The sequence below is a fragment of the Catharus ustulatus genome, chromosome Z (genome assembly GCF_009819885.2).
Source record: "Catharus ustulatus isolate bCatUst1 chromosome Z, bCatUst1.pri.v2, whole genome shotgun sequence".
NCBI lineage: Eukaryota > Metazoa > Chordata > Aves > Passeriformes > Turdidae > Catharus > Catharus ustulatus.
In genome coordinates, this window is record NC_046262.2 from 12,853,678 (window position 1) to 12,872,814 (window position 19,137).

A 19,137-nucleotide genomic window follows, 5' to 3' on the forward strand; every position below is an offset into this window, starting at 1 on the left:
GGTGTTTGGTGATTCTGTGATTTTGTAGTCTATCTACAGTATAAATTTTGCATGCTAGTACTTTTTAAACACAAGATATTGTCTCTCATATCTTTGTATTTAACCATAACCAGAGGCAAAGAAGAGGAAGATAAAATAGTCAGAGTCCTAATATAGGAAAGTACAAAAAAAAAATTTAGCTTCAGTGGTTTGGTTTTATATCCAGGATTAATGGATATGTGTCATGAATTGTTCTCTGTTTGTGCCTTCCTTTCATACATTAAAATGGGGATAAAATGCTTTCCTCTCTCACAAGATGAATCCATTCCTATTCAAGGGAATGTAAGATATCATTGTGATAAATGCCATGAGAAACTAATAATTCTGGGTGCAGCATAAGCTTGGGAAGATTTGCACTAAATGAAGGAGTGGCCAGAAACTGAACGAGCATGGCTGAACAACTGCCCTTTCTATTAGTTCTCATCGAGCCCATGCACTAAATGAGGCGGGGATCCTGTGGAAAAAAATACTGAGCCATCATGTAATTATAGACTGTGCACACAGTTCACGATGAATCCAAACAAGGAATCAGAACAGAGGCTGTGCAAATACAGGCTCATCCATTGACTTGCCTAGCATTTGAGTTCTTTTCACTACATGCAAAACTTTTCCATCCAAGATGGTCTGGGGCTGCTATACAGAAATCAAGGTACCCTTTTATGGGTCCATTGATTTTCTCAGAATTTGCCTTAATATAAACATGAATTATACTCACATACAACAGACGCACACATTCCTATGCACACATGTGCTTAAAATAGTGTCTGCTGTAATGTAGTGGTAAGGGGTGTTCTAATTCACACACAGAATATACATTCCACCCCTGAATTTCCATGATCTTACTAAAGTACTGATCTTTACAGTTAAGAACGGATTATGCGAAGGGATCACACATAGAAGAAATTTTGTTACAACTGTGGGAGAGGTAGCCAGGGGATCTGCAATTATGTGGATCGAGAATATAAACCTCTTACACAGGAATGTGCAGGAGATCAGCTGCATTCCTTCAGTCCGAGCCTGCGGTAACAGCAGCAAAATGTTATAAAGCTACTGAAATAGAGAAGTCTTTTTTGCCCTCCCAGTATTGGTTTTGCTTAGCCTGTTTACTGGGACAGCACAGAGGTACAACACAGATGGAAACCAGTTCTGTTTACCCTAACTAGGATGTTCATGCTGAAACCTAATTTTTATGTCAATATTTTGATGTTTTCACTGCTGACTGTTTTAGCAGGCACAGCCAAATACCGCAGGATTATAGACTGAATTTGGAGGTGGAAAAATGTCTAGTGAACAGCTTTCCTTTTCTTTCTTTATGTCTTTTAAACGATACTAGAATAAATTACAGGTAAAAAACTCTAAGAATATGGACTGCCTAAGTATAGATTTTCCTGTCTGGAAGATTTTCTGCTTACATTTCACTTTCTGGATCGCAATTACTAACAAATGCCACGTTGCATTTGTGCAGCCTTTGCCACAATAAAAAAAGTTGATTTTCACTTTGTTAGCTGCTCAGTGATAATTTTCAGAAGTTACTGTTCAGCTACTGTTGTTCTGACAGAAGACAGTGTACCCACATTTTATGCAAGAATAAAGTTTATTCAAAGATGAAAAGCATCCAGCATTGAGTAATGCCTTACAAATTAACACACTGCAGCAATCACAATATATTTCATTTGAACAACCAATGCACAGAGTTTTAGCCATAAGTATATTTTTTTCTTTTCATTATTTAATGTATCATATGACCAATTTAGTATTAGGGATACAGAATTGCCTACACACATTAACACTAAGAACATGGAAAAATGATGTAGTTTTTTGGTTGCCTGCATGCCCACTCAATTCTTTGGCATACCCCTAATTTAATTCAGAAATCCTCTTGACTGCCACTGAAAAAAATAAATAATCCATTAGCAGTGACAGTCAGATGGTCAGACATATTCATTGCACTTAATGTGCATGGTCATGTTTTATCTTTGGGTGCTGCTGCCTTTTTATACATAAAATCCGTATCTGATGCCTGGATGCTGGTTGAATAATAAACAGATAAGAGAAACAGCAATTACAAAAAGTCAAGTTTGCATATAGCTTTTCAGTATACTAACAGAGATTCTACACATAGTAAAAGATAGCTTATAGGATCCTACCTCTTAATTTTACGTTTGATATCCCCACTGGATTATGTCTCCTTTGAGATTTACTGTATTTTGAAGCAGCAATAAAGGACACTTTTATAAGATGGAATCTCAGCTCCACTGAAGGTGAGACCAAAAGTCATAGACTTAACAGGACCAAAATTTCTTATGTTTATAAACTAAACTTTCTGTGTTGCACAATGTGCCTGACTTCCCTTCAAGATTATAGAAGACTGTATCAGCAAAAGCATCTGCTTACACTGATCCCATTGGTTGTTACAGGTTTTTGATTAACTTGCACTCCAGCAAAAGCAACAGATGTTCCATTATTTTGCACATGTTCACCCTCTTTATTGGGAGCTTACCATTAACATCTTTTGATTTCCTGTGACTTATGATATACAAGGGTAAAATGATATTTATTTTTATGAGTTACCTGTTGACTTTGTTTAAATTTGCAACTTGGTTATTCAGACAACAGCATCAAAAATTAACTTTAGGAATAAATGTTATTTCTACAATGGATAAGTGTGGAAGTATTTGATTTCTGTACTCTTTCTTAGCCAAATCTAGTATTAAACTAAAGTACTTTGAAGAAAAGGGCATTATCAAACTAGACTAATAAATATACCTATATATTTAGTCTAGAAGAAATTTCCAAATTTAGTCTAGAAGAAATTTCCAAACACTTAATCCTAAGTTTATAATACCTATATTACCATAGTGACAACTTATCTTCAAAGTAAACAGAAATTAAATCTTAACCTAAGTATATATACTAAGTATATACTAAGTATATATACTCTAAAATAGACTTCAGATAAATTTTAGAGAATTATATTCTATCATTAGTACAACACAGAAAAAGAGAGCTTTGCAATTATGGCTGCATATGTCAGTGTGGCAAACACTATTGCAGTTGGAATGGCAGGTCGGTGATGCATTGCCTTCTCTGATGCCCACTTTTGGTTTCTTCTTTTCCCAACAGGATGTTATCACAATTTTTTTTTTTTCAGAATACTGTCTTACCTAGAGTAGCTGTCTTTGGTGTTTAATAGGTGAAAGCCAGAGTAAAACCAGGACCTGTTGTCCTCAAGACCCTTCACAGATGTGAACTGGCCTCTTTGGGAATAAATAATTAAAGAAGTGTTTCTACATGGACTGTCAGAAATGTGGAAAGGAAGTGACAAATTACAACTGTAACTTTATCTCATATGCCCTGAATTTTAAATGCTTAGATAAATGGGAATACAAATTTGTATAAAGCATTGGAGGACAAAAGGCTGAAATCCTGAAAAAGGTTAACTTTTAAAAGAGCAACCAATTAACTTGCAGTCAGTATTCATAACTCTTCTTGCTTTCACAAGTGGGATTCCAAAATAGAGTTTGATCTTCAATGAAGTTGTTCTTTCAACATGTCAGCATCAGATTCATTATCATAGATGGAATCTGAAATGGAAACAAAATGCAAAACTATTAATACTGGGTAGTACAAAGATAAAGCTATTTATTGAATTGTATGCAATTATATATTGAATTTATATTCAATTAGTAACTTAATATAAATGAAATATTGTTCCAAATGTTCAACATACCGTCACTAATATCATCATATATGTCTCCATCGCTGTAAGTTAAAAAAGACAAACAACATATTTAAAAGTTGAGACACCAGAAATGTATTAAAAATACAGTAGCAGTATAGTGCAGGCAATCTATCAAATAATTAACTTGCTGATTAGGAAAATGCAACCTTTGAGGTAACAGAACAATGTTGACAAGATGGTTAGGTCAAAGTATTTTCAGAGAAGGGTAGACTTGGATACACTTCTTTCTAACACAAAAGGGTTGCTTTATTAAAAGCTAGTTTTATTTATTACATTCTTATGTAGATATTATTATAGAGTTATTTCCATAAAGAAATTAGATATGTAATTTTTTTTAAGAAAATGGTCACCAGAAAATTGGAATTAAAAAACCCAATCAGTATGAACTTGAAATTATTTTTTTTTCTGTTCTCAGCAATTACACAATAGTTTTGGAGGTGCTACCTTTTAGGGAATGAATTTAGATAATTTCTGCAAAAGATACATGTTCCATGAATAGGAATTTTCAAATATGTGACTTGGATACATGGACAGGCCCATGGGAGACAGTAAGACTGTTTATATATATATAATTCAATCGTGTGTAGGTGTTAAATGCTTCTGAATTGTAAATGGGACAATTCTAAAAGTAATATCTGATTTGATATTTAAGGGTCTAATATAAAAAGCCTCTTGAAGGAAATGGAGAGGCTGTGTCTGACAAGAGTTTTGGATTAGGACCAAAATGCTGATCTCCATTTTCTTGCAGGAACACTGAGCCAAATCTCTATCCCACTGAGAATGAAGTGCAAACAAACCTAAAGAAAATTTGGTCCATTTTAGTTAAATATTTGAAAAATGCATCAATACACCTAATTACCTTAACTTCCTGTTCACTAATAGAGTCTAGTACCAATAATACTTAATTTATGTGATTTTTCTTGGTTTAACCAGATGGTTAAGTAACAGGGAATGAAACTCTGGCAAATTTCCTGCAAGGATGTCTGTGATTAAATTCTGAAAAATCCTATCTCCTTAAAAATAACTCAATTTGCAAGTTTAGAATGACAGACTAAAATAATTTTATTTAACTTTTTTCACCAGACAAAATTGTTACAACAAAATTTTCAAAATGATCACTTTATACTTACTTCTGAACCAAATTGCTTCTCAGAACATAACCATCTGTAAAGTGAAATATAGATGTATTTAAGTTAAATTTAAATAGTTGTTATTACCTCTGTTGTTAGCACTAAGGAAATGCAGTTTTTCTCTTTTACATACTTCAGACAGACAGTCATAATATATGGAAAAAAAATGTACAACGTACTGCTAGTTGATGAAGATTTTGCTGTGCACCATGTTTGGCTTATTCTTATTTGCCTACTTAAATAATAATAGAGGTTATGCAAGATGAGATTTTCATCTTGTATTTCAGTTTCCTGATTGCATGAGAGGTGTGTGAAACAGCAGTTGTTAAAAAAACTATAGTTCAATTCAGAAACTATAGCACAAAAATGCAATATAATAATAATAACAACATAATAATATTTGCAGTAATATAAGTAACAAAAATATTTAGTTTCAATATATTTCACGACACGCATAACAATTACATATTATTACCTGTAACTGTTTAAAATTTTAAGTACAAGATTAATAAGACCAGTAATATTGAATGAAATAATGGAAATACCTTAGAAAAGCTACTGATTATAATTCTATTACTCTGGTGCATTACTCATGAAATCAGATAAAACCAAACTTTTTTTTTATGCATAGAATTTCTTTAAAAAAATACTTCCTGTCTTTGGTGAAAGATATCTACTGAAATACTTGTCAATTGATATAATAAATAAAAAATAAAAAGCGACCCATAACAGTAATTACATGCTTGTAGGTAAACACTAGTAAGCTGGTACAAAATTAGGAGAGTTCGAAAGAATAAATGTGATCTTGTCTTGTATTTGAAATTACTATGTAAATTTCCTTCTTCTAATCATTAGGAGTATCTGTTCAGGATATCTTAGCTCAGTTTTCTTTCCCCAGTTTTTATTTTCTGGAATAAAGACATGGAGATTGATTTTTTGAATTTTATTTTTTTAAAGACATTGTCTTTTCAAAATTCTTTTTAGGGCAGTACAATAATTTCCATGACTCTTGAAGTCTCCAAGAAATAATTTAAAATAGTTTGGCTAATCTAAGCTTCTCTGCTTGTTCACATAATTTTCTCAAGTGAAATACATGAAAGCAAAGTTTCTTTGCTCATAATTATGGCATACAAACAGTGTTCTTCAAAGTTAAGTGCATATGATAGTGCTTCTATCATTGCAAAGCATTATCTAGGTTTTTCTGATGATTTCTAGCCCTTAAATACATGGGAGATACAACCCCTGCTGGTCTCACACTCTTTCAGATTTACAGATTTAATCCCAAAGTTATATGCCAAAAGTTTCAGTTTCTAAATAATTTATTAGTTTTTAGGGTGCTCACAAATAAGGAAGAAACCAGCAGGTCAGCACACTACATGTTGATTATTCAGCAACCACTGAAAGCTGTAACATGTCGTGCCAGTTGCTCACTGACAATGTAAAGGAAGCTCAAAGAGATTGAAACTTACAGTTTGGGCCACTGAAGTCCATTTATGTCCTACTGATTAAGTAAAATCTACAACCTGAATTGAAAGCTTTTGTGTATTTCAAAATGTTTGTGTTCAGACCAAGAAGGAATTTGAGATGGTAGATGAAAACCAGTTCCTTGTTTCACTTTTGACATTTCAAATAATTTCAAACCATTTAAAATAAGTCATAGCGGAATATCCTAAGATCCTAAGATTCCTAAGATCATCAGTCCTTGCTTAAAAAGCTGAGAACACATTGAAATATAATTTGTGGTTTTGTTGAACTGTTGGTAGAGGCTGAAAACTATGGAAGTGTTTCATAAGTTAATGATTAAATCAAAGAATTCATCTGCTAGAAAATAACAAAACCATCTTTAGTTGTGGCTTTTCAGTCTACCTGGCCTTCAGAAGGTAAAATTATAGCTTTAAGATCTGAGGAACTAGAACAACTGGAGCAAATAAACAAAACTGTCATGCACTTAACTAAAGTAGGATTCAAACTTCGCTAACTAATGTGTAAATTGACTGGGATCTATTCAGATGTTTTCAGGGAGGATATTTTTATTTGTTTTGCTCTTTTATGCATAGCAAAGCAGTAGCTCCTGTCATTATCTGAAAGGCTTTGAAGACTATGAGAGGAAAACAGCCAACATCAACTACTTTCTACTTTGTTATTAGCTTGATTCAAAAAATGTGGCTTTGAAAGCTGTTTTTTTTGGGAAGTGGCTCTTCTAGTGCAATCCATATTTTGAAAAACATATGTGTTGTTATGCAAGAAATTCTTCCTCACCCTGCAGGCCTGCCAGGAAGAAGGCTGTACTCCAGAATGTAACAGTGGCGTACAGGAGGGAAAAATAAAAGGAAGGTGTCTGAATCCTCTTCAGAGGTTTATAGCATTCTTCTGCATAGGTCAGAGGTGAAAAGGAAAGGTGAGCGGGAGGATGCTGCTACTTTGAAAGTAGGCTGTTCCAGAACAAAGTGAATTTTCACTAGGAGATTTGAAAAGTGTTGTAACAGAAGCTCATTGAGAAATTGAAACCATCAGGAGATGGTTTTGGACTTCTCCAAAAATTCAAAACTTTCTGCCAGTGCAAGCCCTGGCCAAGGATTTCAAAGAAGCACTGAAAGGCCTTGTGCAGCTCCCAGAACAAGCATACATGCCAGCTAGGACATATGCCTTGGATTAGCTGGGAGCTGGGGATAAGACTCCTAAGCAATGTTCCCCCCAGCCTGTTGAAAAGATTAAACTGCATCTCTTGCAATCCAAAGTAAGAATATTGTTTTTGATTTGCTCTTGGCTGCAATCAATGGGCTAGTGCTATCCAGAGGTGCAGCAAGGATTTTACTTTTACTTGACTCAGTGGGCTAGCACACCTACACTCCTTTTGGTGAACTGGGAGAGACAGAAGCAACGAAAATATCTGCTAATCCTAGCTGCAAAGAAAAGCTTTAACAAAAAATGGCCCTTTTTTCTAATACTTAGTACATCCTGTCCATTTCAAGTGTTTTGGAATTTTTAAGGCAAGCCAGTGTTAGAACACAATAATAAGGAAACAACAATCTGCCTTTTGTCAATCACCTGGGAACGTAAACCTTGGTAAACCAGGAAAGAGAGGTTTTACACAACTTACTTAAGCATTCTCTGACAATTTGATATGTATTACAGTTTTTTAACAAAACTTACATTTTCCTTCTTTGTTCCTGCAGAGGACCTTGGTATCATCTGTACTTTCAATAATGTCAAGAGATTCCCCTGGTTTAATTTGTAAGTCTTTATATCCCCATTTTTGCTGAGACAAATCCTGGACTGTGGTTGCAGAGTAAAGAACTTTTATTTCACCATCAAACTGAAAAGGAGAAATAAAATTGCCAGAATCATGGTTAAAACCCATTAATGTTTTTCCACTAATATTCCCATTTATTACTAATTTTTTTGTAAATTAACAAATATTTATATATGCTATTGTATGTGTGCATATGTGCCATTTGAACTTAGAGATGATCATATCATTATTTTTATGTGTAGCAATACTTTCCCTTTCAAAAGTAAGTTATGGGGAACAAATTAGAGGACACCATACAGATACTCTGTTTTTATATTTTATGTGAAGAAAAAACTTTGAAAAAAACTTACCTTAAACTTTTTTCTGAACTCTTTCTCCTCTTTCTCCATCTTGAGCTTTTGTGCATCTTTTTCATCTGAATTGGGTTTTCCAAAGCTTCCTAATTTTGATGAACTATACCAAGAAGTTACAGATAAAATTAGCAACACATCAGAGGCATTGGCATGCATTATGATAATTTTGGTTTGCAAATTTGCCTTCATATGTCTTTATCACATTTTTGTTGCTATGAAAAACTGAGAATACAATACAGATTTGGGCTGTGTTTTCTACTTCTCTTTGTATATGTACATCTATCACGAGTGAATATTGAAAATGAATTTTAAGTTTCTATCTGCTAAGGCACTTTAGAATCTCTCAGTAAGGAGCAGTTCTTGTGAAGGCTGTGCATCTCTGGGCAATAAGCTGAATGACATGTCACACTGTTGGGGCAGCTGGAATATCTTACCCTTGTGTGTTAGTCCTATGTGCCTGTAGACTTTGCTACACCAGGGAATCTACATTCCATGATATATTTCAAGTTCTGTTGTTTTTTGCACATCCCTGATAGCACTGACTTTTGCCAAAGTGCATGGAAGGGTTTCAGCACCTAACTGCAATTTCTGATGATGCACCTGGGAATGTAAAGTCTGACTTCACTTTTTGGTCATTGTTGATCTCAGCAGGATGAGAGTTTCATTGATGATGAATGTGTGTGTGTGTGTGTGTGTGTGTGTATGTGTGTGTGTGTGTGTATGTGTGTGTGTGTGTGTATGTGTGTGTGTGTGTGTGTGACCTACCCTAGATTTAGCTTAGAAGGACCACGTATTTTCTTTTGGATACACAGCCCAAAGACACCTCTCTCCTTTTATGTCTCCAGACTGCATTATTGTAGTGCACTCTCACTCCACCTGAGTGGAGTAAGTGGCAACAGGATGTGACATGTCACATGCATCCTCACAGATGCAACTGTGCCCATAACATCATGCTCCAGAGATGACAATAATTTTCTGGCTCAGGGTAAAAGTTTTTCAAGCTGAACTTACACTTCTAAGTATGTTTCATAATTTAAACACAGGCACTGGCTCCTTTTCTCTTAAAGTACTGCAGCAACTGAGATAAAATATCTATCCTAACAGTCCCCAAATTTTGATCGAAAAAAATTAAGCTCCTTTAGGCCATGCATCATTTTCTGCCTCTTTTTCATTAGGGACTGAATATGTTGGAATGCAAAGTATGCTTACTTATTCTATAGTCTAATTATTATTTCAATCTGTAATGGAGAAAAGACCATTTAATTGCCATTATCAGTAGTAGGCTTATGAGAACTAAAAAACCTGACAACACCAAATAAAGAAGATATTAGTAGCATCTCCTCTAATATATACTTTTAAAATGTCTCTCAGTGTATTAGATTTCTGATCAGGGAAGTAATATTTTCACTTGCCTGGGATTGGATGGTGGAGGAGGGAAGTCTGAAGCATCTATGTCATCATAAACATCCTCTCCATAATCTGAAACAATAGTGTTCAAAAGAATGAAATATTATTATGTGAAAATTGAGAATTGAATCATAGCTAAATTGATAAGAAATTATGGCAAGTACTGTAGCCATTAACTGTCTAGGATAACTCTGGGTTCTGTTTTGCACAACCTGTGCAACACCACACAACCTTTTCAGATTAAGATTCTTTATCAATAATAACAGATATTCACTGAAATTCTAATCTTCTGAAGCTGAAGCAAGTTCTAGCACATGAGATATCCTTTCATTTTAATTAAATTCCCACTCTATTGCTTTTTTGAGTGCATTTTTTGAGCTTGATTTTAATGCAGAACCCTGGTCAATGCAACATTGCTTAGAAGTGCATATAAATCATGTGTATGTCTGTTTTTAGGCCATTCTGCATTGCCATATCAGTGAAGAGAATTCTTAGCCCAAGAATGCTTTTTCAATCATGTTCAGCATATTTCTAGAGGGGAAGTGATTGTTTGACTCATCAAACCAATAGCTAGAAAAATCATCAGGATATAGAAGGTCTAGAACTCAGTTCCAGAAGCAGAATCAAAAATTCGAAGAACTTGCTTTTTATTCCACAACTGAGCTGATGCTTATATGTTCCTTTACAGACACATTGCAAGTGATAAAAATAGAAAAAATAATTTCTCTTTACTTTTGAGATCTTTCATGAAGTGCTTCTTTCCAGATTTTTCTGTTAAAATTTAAATCAAATAAAATGGCCTAGTGTAAATCTCAGGTAGAAAAATTCCATTAAATACATTAGGTTGTTTACCAGTTATCTTGCAATGTGTATGTATCTACTTGTCTGCAGCTGGATCAGTCACAATATTTGAAATTTGTTTACTGGAACTGGACAAGCAATAGGAAGTCCTGTTTCCTTCCTTGGCTGTATTTTTGTGAGTAGCATGATACAGAGCAATGTACAGAAAAAGAATCAGGAATCAATATGGAGACTGAACAATAGGCTATTAATTACCTTTTCCAGACTGCTTTGTTGAAGATGTGCTGGGGGAAAAAAAAGCTCATTAAGTATTTATATCACATTAATAGCCTTTTCTGTATCCTAAATAATTTTTAAAAACTTGCAACAATTTTTAAAAACTTGCAACACATGGGCTCCAAGTAATCTCCAGACATTTGGAAATGCCACTGAAACCAGCAATACTTAAGGAATAAATATATTTTTACCACCGAATCAAAGTAAACTGGTTTAGAACCAAATGCTTGAAGAATGTGGCAAAAACACCACCTGCTGATTTGTTCTCTAGGTAAGATGGATAGAAAACAATCCTTGCATTTTTCTGTTTGGCATATTATTTCTAAAATTTTTACTAACAGATTTACCAGTTTATCTCAGCTACATTGTACTGGTGAGAAAAGTAAACTTTAACTGAGTCTGTGGCAAATTTACATGATCAGTGGCACAAAGATAGTAGATTATTCTGGTGCTTTTCACCAAAAAAAGAATTCAGCATATGTTGATTGCCAGACTTTTGCAACAAATACAGCTTGTTAAGAGAAAAATTATGCAGGTGAAAAGAAAGCTCAGTGCTTTTGCAGAAAAGTATCTTCCTGAGCTGCAATTTGATGCATGATTCATTAGGCTGCTGTGAGGATATGTTAGTAGCATGTGATCAATGCTTTATTAGAATTAGTTAATGTGCACTTTGATTTCCTGGCAGACTCTTACAACAAATTTTCATTTTCTTCTGCCTCATTGACTTTGGCTGTTTTTTCTCGTACACTTTTCTTTTTGCCATCTTTGACCTTTAGCCTCTTCAAGATTTCCCAGGGCCAGATACCACTCTTATCTTCATCCTGCGATACAGACCTTTGGAGTATGCATGTGATTATCATAATGTAAAATGTAATGTTCTGCTTAAAAGGCCCAGCTAAATCCATTGATGCACATAATTATCATTAATTCCCGACGTAAAAGTTGCTTACCCGAATGCTAATATGCTAAACTAGAAATATGTATATTAGGTCATTTGTAGCTACTGATATGTATTTGTAGTATAGATATTAATCTAGTGGCTTACCGAGTGATGTTGTTACTCAGCAACCTAATATTTTAGTTTGTTATTTTCATTTCAGACCTATTCTGTCTAGTTGGAGATTGGGAGATTTTTTGATTGCAAACAGCTTTTGCTGACATATCAAAATTACAGAACAAAACTTATTCAAAAGACTGAAGAACTCTTTTCTCTACCTTCACATATCTATTTGATGTATTCCCACTTGCTGACCATCCTAATACCTGCTAATTCCTATGCTTGATTCAAAACCGTTAAAAACTGAAAACATTCTGTCAAAGAAGCAAATTATTTAAAATGTATGAAAACATACCTAGCTGTAGCATCTTCATCATCAATTCCATCATAAATATCTTGATCAGAAGGAGGAGGTGGGAACATGTCTTTAACAGATCAAATAGTGAATTAATGCAATTATATTTCATGTTGCTAAATAAGGTACTCATTATAGGCTTCTTTACTGTATCAGATATGTGTGCAGTTTATGCAATATCCTTGCAAATGGAATTTTTCTGTAAACCAGTCCAGTTTATTAAAACAGAAATTTAGACTTATCCCAATTTAGAATGCCATCCAGAACATTTAAATGCAGCACTGCCAATCACAAGAGCATGCTGAAAATGAATGCTACTACACTGTAGTCAATGAAATTCTAAATAGCTGATTTTGGCCCAGACCTTATGATGACTTTTAAGTTTTCATGTGTGACTCAAGTGATGACTGAACATGTCTAACACTCTCAGCAGCTGATATCTTGTTTTCATCCAGAGAAGTCAGAGACAAGAGCAATGTAATCTCCCCATTTTGGTTTCAGTTTTGGCCCCACCTCCTTCAGTGCAGGGTTTGCATGTCCAGTTCTAGGCACTGGTCAGAGTAGACACTGAAATCTGTAGTCAGCTGCCAGAAGCTCCATTCAGTACAGTCAGGGGATGCTTCTGCCATGACCAGTATCTAAACTTGAAGGTGAGCTGTACTCTTGCAATTAACAGGTAATGCTACATAAATACATACGCTAAGAAAGGGGAAACTGGGTTTGAATGTGTCAGCTTGATAGCATGAAGCTGCTGCAGTTGGGCCTCCAGTGTGCTGCTGCAATTGAAGTTCCACCTAATTCTGTCAGCAAAATGAAACTTTAATTTAAAGTAGTGCTGGTTATTTCAGAACTGGATTTCTCCTGTACAAACCTCTTGCTCATGTTGATATTTCTCCAGTTTTATCTGTGCTGTTTTGTGGGATGATTTCACACACAAGTAAAAAGTTAAAGTTTGATCACTTGGCATGCTCGTGATTCACAGTATCTGAAAACAAAGTTTCTGTCTCACCCAAGTTCCTGTAGGTAGTGGGGAAGTTTAGTTTGCCATTACCCTTGCTTGTTTGTTGCCTGTTAGCTAACTCTTAACTTGCTTATGGATAATTACTTTATTATGTGGAAGATGAAGAAGTCAGAATGTGAGGGTAAGAAATACGTAACACGTAAATAGGACTTACTTCCACTTCCACCTTGGTCACCACTTTGACTGGAAAAGCAAACAAAAAACATTTTAGAGAAAAGTAGTCATCCTTCAGAAAATGAAACACCATGATCACCCATCATTTGTGTAATTATTAATTCTAAAGCTTTTGGGCTTGGCAAAAATATTTAGAATGTATTTTGTATTCCTGTTTATATATTTAAATTAAAGTACAAAATATGCTTCTGAATCATAGGATAATTTGTGTGTAGGGCATTTCTGGAGATTATGTAGTCAGACCTCATGGGAGTAATCTGACTGAGCACTAGAAAGCAGATCCAGACCCTTTAGATTCAATACTTATGAGGCCATCTTCTTGAAATGGTAAACAAGTTAATTTATTGCTGAACTAGCTTTTACTGTTTCTAACAATGTGGAAGGATTCCACATTAGCCCAACATTCTAAGAGAAGTTAAAAAAAGCCTGAGAAGTTCATAGTATCTGAGATTATTTCCAGGTCAAAGCCTTACCTAAAATTATACATCAAAACAAGATATTTGTTAAACTCTTGTGCCAAGAAATACTGAAATACAACACCCCCAGTCATTTATTAATTTTGGAATATTAGCAATACTACTGATAATGAGATAATACTTGGTCAAGAGCTTTTTTTTTGGAATGGCATTCTTCCAGTGGTTTCAAAACATATTGATATGTCAGACCTTCTAACACTTCATGCTCAAAAACTTAACAGAGTGCCGTTAATCACTAGGGAAGAAAAAAAAAAAGTCAAAATACAGCTTAAAGGATTTAATGATTCTAAGTAAATCATGAATCCATTGAAGCTCCCTGGAATACACTGTTATTTTAGTATGCAACAGTGTCAGTGCAATTATTTGCTTTTGAATGCAATACATTTTCTAAATTCTTTGCATTGAGGTGACTAATTCTAATGCTTGCCCTACTGAAAAGGATTGGCTAAAGATACCCCTGCAATGAAGTAACTAATGCTGAGATTACCTGAAACCTAGAACAACTAACATGACTCTCATGGCTAGGTCACGATGCTATGAGACCAATGTGCAGGGAGGAAAGCTGATACTGAGCAACCTGGAAAAATATCAGACACAGAGCTATATTGGTTACATGAAAGTGCCAGCCTGAAGGCGGACTTTTCCACATGCTGCTGCTGGAGCTCATGGGGATGTTCTAGCAGCCAGCCAGCTGCACTTCTTTTATTCCAGGCAAGCCTCTAAGCTAAGGAATTTCATCAGAAGCAGTAAAATCAGGTGTAATGGCCAAGTGCTTCAAGATGGTTGTCCTACATATTAAAATCCTTTACACTCATGTGCAGATCTCTTATCTGAATCCCAGGCTCTGTTTCTACACATCAGGATATTTAGTGGAGCATGGTTTGTTGAATCACATGTAAAAAACAAAACTTTCCTGTGAGCTCTGGTAATGTAAGTACCACTGTCATGCTAGGTTATGTGATAGCCTTGACTCTTGTGACAAGACCACTAGGGTATTTCTGTGCCATCAAGTCTGATCTGCTGCTGGATATGTCACTTCTCTAGCTGAAGATCTATTTGACATGAAAAGATGACATATTGAAGAACAGAATCTGCAATGTAGCACTGCACTGCAAATGCATGGAGACTGTACTATAAAGGAGAAGCTTCTGATGAGGTAAAAAAAAGCTCATACCCATCTCATGGAATTTGAGAGGCCTTGTTTTCAGCGTTAAATTCATAAGCTGCACTCTTTTCTGAAGGGTTACACTAGACATGATTCCAGAACTCCCTTTTCATCAAAATGAAAGAGTTAGTAAGACTTAAAGACTCATGCTAAGGCTCATGAGAGCAATGAGGGTGATTAGGAGCTCCCTGGTGCAGTGAGAGTTTCCATTGCTTTTTGAGTCTTTTATTCTTGCATCTTAGAAAAGGGAGCATGTGACTCCAAAAGACAGAGCAAGTAAAGGGAGAGAGAGATGGAAAAAAAACTGGACTTCCTGCAGATGATTTGTAATCCTGCATGGCTTGCACTTTTTTCTCCTTTGGATTTCAATGAAATGCATCCTCTTCCAATAGTATGGGTTCCTCCTTGGTATGAGTGCTTATAGATGATGGGTTCCAGAATTCATTTAAATTCAGTTTGAATAGCTATATATAATAGTTACACATTTCTTATCTAAATGGCTGTTTTGTGACAAGGGTTGAGTTTGTTGTAAAACTTCCCTTGTCCAGGCTGGCCCAAAGGAATCACTTGTTTCTTTTCATGCATTCCTTATACATACCTGCTAGTAGTGTCCTGCTCTCCAACATCATCATACATTTCTTGGTCACTGTCTGTATGCTTCGCAGCAGCTATGGCAGATGGTTTTTGCTTTCTTTTTAAAGAATCATAATCAATCTCCACCATGGTTGTTTTAATGTATCCATCTAAATAAATGAAACCACGCAGTTTAAGGGTCATGATGCAGAGATGCTTATAACAAGTGGTTCAGAACAAGTAATTGAATTGTTTTGTGCAATTTTTGAAAACTTTGATAGGAATGTCTCATTCCAAGCAGCCTCATCTATCGACACAAATACAAATATCAGATCTATTTCAGATCCCCCTGGTAAGCCTTCTTCATCTGAGGTTAAGTTCCTCTTTATTTGCTTCTCAGCTACAGTAGAAGAATTTTCTGTGCAGGAATCATGGGCCTGACTCCTTTTCCCAGCTGGTTTTGGGACCACTTGTGGCAGGACATCTACCCCCCTCTCCTCTCTACCACAGAGAGCTGGTGCATAAAGAGATAAATCAGGCTGAAAGGCTCAGCGAGGGGGCATCACTGGAGCCAAAAGGGCTCAGGCCTCAGCTAAGAATCAACATCTTAGTCTGGAGAACTGATGTGGGAAGAGATAAAAGAAATATTCTTGACTAAGAGACCCTGTTCTACAAACTATAAAGGACAAATGAGTAATCACAGAGGCAGAAACCTTCTACACACACACCCTGAAAGTGGTGGAGACCTCTCCCCTGAGTCTGGATGTAGGTTCTGCGGTTACTTCCCTGGGGATTGAGGGAAAGGATCTTGATGTGTGCCCCACCAACAACTGGATGGTAAGATATATTGAATCCTAAGTTACTTTATTTCTTCTCTATCTGTAACATTAACAGGTACCTTTAACCTGGCACTGTATACACCTACTATCCTTATTCCTGTGCAGTATTAGTTTAAGTTTTATGTCTGTTAGTTTTACGTCTATTGAATAAATAATTCATTCTATAACAGACTGAATCAGCCATTATTGAGTTTGCAAACAAGAGTGGGTTTTGGGGTATTGGCCACCTCAGTGAAGTTACTGCCTGCTGCCAGTGGCCTGAGCAAAAGGCAATCTAGAATCCCACATCCATTTGTAACACCACTGAAATCTTGTGGCATATTTTAGGGCAGTGCATGACATAAAGTTCTTGACAGGTCATTAGGAGGATCACGTGCACTGATTTTTCTTCAGGTTGGCAGAGACAATGTAACTGCATTGGCCAGAGCAGTTGACATGACACGAGGAACTCTGTCTCTCCTGAGGGCAATTTTAGACAGGTATGCTGCCTGTACAGAAGAGAGCACAAATGGATTTCTCTAAGGTGAAAAACCCTCATGTATTTCTTTGAAAATGGAAAATTCACCACTCTTCTTCTTCTGAGTGAATGCAGTTTTTAGTGTGTTTCCTCTCAAATTTAAGTCATTGATCTTTCCTCTTATTTAAATGATAAGAACTGAGTAAAAATCCAAAAGTCAGTTAGAAACTTTCCTTAGGAATGGGAACAAGAAAAACACTTAAAACAGGCCCTTATATTATCTAATTCTATTTTAACATTACCTGTGCTACCTTAAATGCAAAGACATGAAGAAAGGTGATAGTTGTTACTTGCAGGGAGCTGAGTTCTGATGCTATTTGAAGGCTGACAGGGAATTTCAGTGTCAGCATGTCAGTGAAGGTCCCAGCATACTGTGCCTAACTTATTCCTGTGCCTATAGGTGTTACTTTATGTTGTGCAGTAACTCCCTGCTATGAACTAAGCCTTGTATGCCAGCTGAGGATGGAAGGGTAACTTGGGGTAATTATTTACTTTGGTGGCCAGTGACTCAGCCATGGTAGGGCTAGTCCTTGGTGTAATGCTCACGTTTGCTGGCATGCAGTGAAAACATTCAGGAGCACAGTGAAGAAACAGAACTCACAGCGTCCTTTTATCCTGCCCAGCCACTTTCCTTCTGGGTTGTCTGTGAGGCGAATGATTTCAATCTTATCCCCTTGTTTGACAGTCAGTTCATTCTTCCCTCCCTTGTAGTCAACACAAACTCGTGCCTGATGAAGGACTTCAATGGGTCCGGTTAACTGAAGAAGAAACAGAAGACATCACAGATGTGTGAAAATGGAGTTCTTTCCCAGTAATTCAGAAAAAAAATAAAAGTAATAATAATGATAATGATGGTTACTTGTTTCATTGACATTTAAAATAATGTGAACAAATAAACAGAAAGGCTTCTTTCTGCCTCAATTACACAGTTTAAATTAAAAATCAGAGATTAAAAGAGGGGAATGGCATGGCAATAGAGCAATCAAAGAACGGACTGGCAAAATCACAGAAATACTAAGATTAATACTAAGATTAAAAGACTAAGAATTAAAGATTAATACCAAGATTAAAATACTAAGATTAATACTAAGATTATAGACCAGCCTATGACACCTTTTATGAGTTCACAGAACAGATGTATTTAATTCCAATGGGTGTCTCCACTTAACTGGGCACCTCTTCCAACCCTTTACAAGTCCTTCCACGAAGAAATTTTTCCTGATATCTAAATTAAACATCCCTTGTAACAACTTGAGGCCTTTTCCTCTTTTCCTAATCCCTTTTTACTTGGGAGAAGAGGCTGAACCCCATCTGGCTACAACTCCCTGTCAGGCAGTTGTGCAGACTGACAAGGTGCCCTCTGAACCACCTTTTCTCCAGGACAAACACCCCCAGCTCCCTCAGCTGCTCCTCACAGGACTGGTGCTCCACACCCTGCCCCAGCTCAATTGCCCTTCTCTGGATTCACTCCAGGCCCTCAGTGTCTTTCTGGTATCGAGGGCCCAAAACTGGACATGGCATTTGGGGTGTGGTCTCATCAGTGCCAAGTACAGGGGGACAATCAGACAATGTCTGATCCTGCTGGCAACACTATTCCTGACACAAATCATATGAGCAAATATTCTTTAAGGTTAATGAGTCTGCCACATAATGCTTTGTGTTTACAATTCTACTCTATAAATGATCTTGCAAGTACTCACAAGAGATGATCATCCTGTTTACTGATGTCCAGGATTCACTTTGTGAGGTCTTCACATTATGTTATGAAGAAGCCATTTTGGGATTTACAGTAAATTCACGAATACAAGCCGCACGGAGTATAAGCTGCATATCCGGTGTGTCGGCAACGTTGATGTCTTTGTCAATAGATAAGCCGCACCCAAATATTAGCCGCACTTTAGTTCGCCGCGAACTTTCACAAAGTCGTCATTTAGTAACACAATCGCGGGATCGCCGGGGCTTACTGGCTTACTGCCGACCTCGGAAACATTGTTTCCAAGTGAAAAAAGACACACCCTT

At 36.2% G+C, this 19,137-nt stretch overlaps 1 protein-coding gene across 3 annotated transcripts in view; it reads right to left on the reverse strand.

The window, feature by feature from the left end:
* Window positions 1-1,629: 1,629 nt before the first annotated feature.
* FYB1 (FYN binding protein 1) overlaps window positions 1,630-19,137 on the reverse strand; it is a 44,553-nt gene continuing 27,045 nt past the window's right edge. Inside the window, exons 8-19 of one of the 3 annotated variants that reach the window (XM_033086236.2) lie at window positions 17,720-17,876; window positions 15,788-15,932; window positions 13,529-13,557; window positions 12,354-12,423; window positions 11,695-11,835; window positions 10,981-11,009; window positions 9,930-9,996; window positions 8,515-8,617; window positions 8,065-8,227; window positions 4,912-4,945; window positions 3,770-3,801; window positions 1,630-3,623 (exon numbers count right to left, since the gene is read on the reverse strand). In XM_033086236.2, the coding sequence (XP_032942127.1) occupies window positions 3,568-3,623; window positions 3,770-3,801; window positions 4,912-4,945; window positions 8,065-8,227; window positions 8,515-8,617; window positions 9,930-9,996; window positions 10,981-11,009; window positions 11,695-11,835; window positions 12,354-12,423; window positions 13,529-13,557; window positions 15,788-15,932; window positions 17,720-17,876 (1,026 nt within the window). In that variant the 3' untranslated portion in view covers window positions 1,630-3,567. The remainder of the gene's footprint in view (window positions 3,624-3,769; window positions 3,802-4,911; window positions 4,946-8,064; window positions 8,228-8,514; window positions 8,618-9,929; window positions 9,997-10,980; window positions 11,010-11,694; window positions 11,836-12,353; window positions 12,424-13,528; window positions 13,558-15,787; window positions 15,933-17,719; window positions 17,877-19,137) is intronic. The other 2 variants (XM_033086235.2, XM_033086237.2) reach the window with 2 other exon arrangements.